Source organism: Etheostoma spectabile, chromosome 3 (assembly GCF_008692095.1).
Source record: "Etheostoma spectabile isolate EspeVRDwgs_2016 chromosome 3, UIUC_Espe_1.0, whole genome shotgun sequence".
NCBI classification, from domain to species: domain Eukaryota; kingdom Metazoa; phylum Chordata; class Actinopteri; order Perciformes; family Percidae; genus Etheostoma; species Etheostoma spectabile.
The window spans coordinates 1,893,707-1,898,220 of record NC_045735.1 but is presented as its reverse complement, the minus strand read 5'-3'; the positions used below and the strand labels follow the sequence as shown (position 1 = coordinate 1,898,220).

Below are 4,514 nucleotides of genomic sequence, written 5' to 3'. Positions count from 1 at the left end.
AAACGCCGCCGCATCCTTTCCCTCTTCGTCATGTGACTCAACCGGGCGAATGTATCTGAGTCCTTTTCGTTTTGCCGGAGAAATGCGGTCTCGGCCAATCATGTCTCGAGTGAGGAGTCTCTCTCTCTCTCTCTCTCATTTTCTCGCTTTCTCTCTCACGATGCCTTCAGGTGACATCGAAAATCCGAAACCTACAAGTTGGAAGCAAGGACGGGGACTTTATGTTTGAATTGACATCAAGAGACGACATGTTTATTCGATGAAAACCAATTAAGACGTCAACGTGTTGGCCTGTTTGTTTTATTGTGCTTTCTTTTTGACTTTTGTGCACGTTGCATGAAAACCTGCAGAGTGTTGGGGCCACGAGATGGTTAGAGACCACTGATGTGATGTAGGTTAATCTAATCCAATGACATTGTTTTTTTTTTTATCTCCTTCACCACATTATAGCTCGATCTTGTAAACAAAAAAGAAAGACGCTCAAACTCGACAATACACTATTCGAGTAATTTTAGGCTTTATTTCCCCACAACAACAAAAAACAACAACAAAAAAACACAGAATCTCACAGACAAATCGCACTTTTACACAAACGTATGGGAATCCCGACTTTACGCGGAGCCGGTGAAGGCATCGCGAGGGCCTGTGACGTCGGCCGCTCCCCTGCGCTCCCTCTAGCAGCCAGTCAGGGAAGGGATGCTCTGAACGCAAGACTGCAGCATCTTCACCGAGAGAACGAGCAGGAAAAAAAAAAAAAAACCCGTCTCTTTCTCTGTGTTCCTCCAACTCCGCGACTCCGGACCCTCTCCACCCACCCCGTCACCCCTGGGTGTATTCATGATCGGAGCCAGAACAGGATAAGAAGAAAGAAATCATATCTAATAATAGCCTACAAATAACGCATCGGATTTCTTTTTTTTTTTTATTATTGCTTCAACGACCCTTTTTCTTCGGTTGATATCGCCTCTTTGTCCTTCGATATTGTTATTTTATTTTGGTTTCATTTATTGTTCCGGTTCGCTGGCTGTTGCAGAGGAGCGCCACCATCCTGCCATCCTGACATGAGTACGCTCTTTTATCTGGCTGCAGCGGAATGACACACATATCCTAGCTCTCATATCTAAAGGTTGATGGAAGATTGACGCTCCGTTTGCACGTGTCCAGTATAGCCTAGACCAATCTCCATCTGCAGAGGTTTCGGATTGTTTTTTTTGTTTTCCGCTCTCTGACTCGCTCATCCGCCGCTCCAGCGTTTCTTTCTTTCTCTCTGTCCCTGCGCAGCATCTCTGTACGCACGGCGCACTACGGAGAAACGCGCAGCTCACCGTCTCCGTCCGTAAGAAACAGGCGTATTTTTCTAATTCCCAAATCGCTATTCGCCTTCTCCAAGGACTCATCTGCGCGACTAGGCTGCGTGAAAGAAAAACAAAACAAAAGAAAGACGGGAAAAAAGGGGGGGATTTTAAACGCAAACGCAGCCCAAGCATCCAAGAGCAAGCTCGAAAATGATGGCCGGCGGAGCAGTACAGCAAAACGGGATTTTTTCAAATCCTCACCATCACAATCAACAACCACACATGGAGTCCGATCCCCCGGACTCACGTAAAAGACCCCTGGAGACCCCGACGGAGGCCAGCAGCACCAAACGCACAAACACAGGAGGTAAGAGTACCGATGGGGATGCGGGGAGCTGTTCGGGTTTCGGTGAATGTTGCTCCGTCCTGAAGGCAGGCGGACAGAAAGGAGAGCAGGTTGATCTGATTCTTGACGTAGGCTACACAGAGGCACGCTACAGCTCCGATTCACAGACTTGTGTTGCAATTACGCAGATATAGGCTAAATATAGAGAGCTTCATTATTTCATCCGCTTTCAAAAGACATTAAAAAAAGAAATGATTAGCCGCTGCTTCATGTGGGAAAAAAGGGAACAATGAGAGGGACTGACGGGGGATTTGGAGGGAAGTCGCCGGTTCCCCTCGCTCACATCCTGACCGTTTCAGCCTCTAGATCCGCCGAATTGGTTTTTTTTTTTTTTTTTATATTGCGTCTTAAGCTTTACGCGCAGCCACAGCGGCCATGCTGGAGCCAACATCAAGGATGTAAACAAGTGAAAGCCAGATCAGGCTGGTGCGTGATCGCAGGCTCTCATCCCGCAGACGGATGACCTTGTGATAATCTCACACACCAGCCTCCATCGCCGCTTTGTGTACAATTACACAAGCGGATAAACAAGCGGACTCACATTAACAGCAGGCCCGCGGGGATCCAGAAAGAACAAGGGGGGGGGGGGGGGGGGGGAGCCAGAGCAGCTCAGAATGCGACAGTGCTTCAGTGTGTTATTGCAGCATGTCGGTGCCTATGTGTATTTCTGTGCTGATTTTAATAGCAATGCAGCTGGCATGGAGAAAGTACTTTCTCAAAAAATGTCTCCAATCGTGTTTCTGCATTATTCTCTGCTTGGATGAGATATGGGTATGTCACCATGGTAATCACCATATTTGGTTTTTTGTTTACATGCTGTCATGCGCCAAGCATTCCCATCACCCGGCATTACAACCATCAGTAGCCTATCTTGGCCATGCACCTCCATCATGGACATTTGGACATACACTACACCTTTAAATGTGTTATTTACACAACACCAAACTGAAGAATTGGGACATGGTTTATATGGCACAAGATATTTTTTAGAGACCAAGGCTCCCTTATAAATGTTTTAATTACAATTTGTAGATTTTAGGCGACCCAACATTTAAGTGCAGACTGTCAATATAAACATGTAGCTTTAATCAAATTCTGGACGCCATGTTCCTTTAAAAGAAGTATGTCATGAACAAGACTGAGAATAATATTCCAATATTTGAAATGGCAGGTGTGTTTATAGAATTGACCCCGGATTAAGCATAAGATATCAAGATGTTGACTAAACTTACATATTAGGTGACCAGCAACTTTGACGCTTAAATTGGACTTCAGTAATATTCATTAAACAAAGTTTCATGCAGTTGTGGTGAATGTGTTTAAATTTAACTGTTTTCATGTAAAAAATAAATAAAAAAATAAATACGTTTCATGTCAGGGCAGTTATATGAAACATAAGGGACATTTAAACTCTCCCCTGAAACACATCCATAAAATGCTTTTAATGTTAGCATATCATTAAAGTCAAATGACAAAGGCATTCATTCACAAAAATCAATTATTAAATGAAATAGGCAAAGAAAATGGGACTTCAGTGCGGGTGTTTCTGCAGGTTTGATCAGAGAAGATGTCCATCAACGGGACTGGATGGCATCTTATCAGTCTTACATTGAAATGGCCACGAGATTTCCCTGACAGGACTCTACATTTTGGGTGATCTATTAGTTCAGTGCAAGCAGGTGTGAAAGTTACTGTTCTAAATCTTATCAGACCCATAGAGGTTGAGTGGCCTGTCCCTTTTTAGTACACAATGACAGGTGGTACAATTAAAGAAATGCAATTAAAAAATAAAGTCTTCAGTGTGACCCATAGAGAGTTTTTTTTAAAAATCTTTTTGTAGATTTTTTTTTAATGGCTCGGTCTTTTTTTTCAGCAATGACAGAAAAGTCAATTTTCACAGTTTCTTCAGCTGGCCCCAGAAAACATTGCAGTCGTCCTCGGGAGTAGTAACTAGACAGAGAGGGGGGGGCAGGTTAGCCAGCGTGGTTTAACTATAGATCAATGCACTCGGAGCACTGAAGGCTCCACCTCGCTGTGTGCAAGGCTCCCCCTCGGGGACCATCCTCCCGCCTGCATAACACTCAGACAGCTCGTCCATTTAGACAAATGAAAAGCCTGGGATGATGACGGTGATGATGATGATGATGATGATGATGATGGGCATGGCCGACCAGGCTTTTACTCAGGCAGAGAAGATGGCCCCGGCGCCGCCAGGTCAACACTCCCTCAGCCGCCAGCATCAGGCTGATGGTCCCCTGACATTTGGTTGAAAAAGAACAAGTCGCTCCCACACACACACACACACGTCACCACGCAGCCCCTTCAGATAATCAACAAAGAAGAATCAGAGCTAGGTTGTGGGTCTTGTGTGAATTTTTTAACCCAGTTCTGTTTAAAAATTAAAATAAGGTCTCTTTGTTCCAATTACATGCCACAACTTTATTCTTGATTATCTCCACGATGACTGACACTGACAGCTTGAATCAGTTAAATGACACAGATGAGATTAGCCCATACTTATTTTTCAGGAGAAAAAAAAGCTTTTCACTGAGAGTATGTTTTGGTATTCATATTTTTAAGCTGCACTCAGGCTGCAGTTTTAAAGTTAAAGTTAGGTCAAAGTGCTGCTAAGAGATCATAACAATGGTTGTTTCTCTGTATCAGTAGTTTACACCACACACTCCCCCCCCCTGTGCTTCCTCTCTCTGTAGTGGCCTTCCTGCAGCCCCTATTTGAAACTGAAGGCATTGTATTCCCTCACCAAGAAACTGAGACTCATGGTAAGAGAGACTTTGCTTTTGATCTTCTACCTA

The 4,514-nt window shown here is 44.2% G+C and overlaps 1 protein-coding gene and 1 long non-coding RNA gene across 3 annotated transcripts in view; one reads left to right on the top strand and one right to left on the bottom strand.

The window, feature by feature from the left end:
- Window positions 1–594, bottom strand: part of LOC116687013 (uncharacterized) — a 6,997-nt gene extending 6,403 nt beyond the window's left edge. The window contains exon 1 of the long non-coding RNA XR_004331451.1: window positions 583–594. This is a non-coding gene — a long non-coding RNA (uncharacterized LOC116687013). The remainder of the gene's footprint in view (window positions 1–582) is intronic.
- Window positions 595–640: 46 nt separating this feature from the next.
- Window positions 641–4,514, top strand: part of nova2 (NOVA alternative splicing regulator 2) — an 85,832-nt gene continuing 81,958 nt past the window's right edge. Inside the window, exons 1-2 of one of the 2 annotated variants that reach the window (XM_032512066.1) lie at window positions 641–1,662; window positions 4,413–4,481. In XM_032512066.1, the coding sequence (XP_032367957.1) occupies window positions 1,506–1,662; window positions 4,413–4,481 (226 nt within the window). In that variant the 5' untranslated portion in view covers window positions 641–1,505. The remainder of the gene's footprint in view (window positions 1,663–4,412; window positions 4,482–4,514) is intronic. The other variant, XM_032512067.1, reaches the window with a different exon arrangement.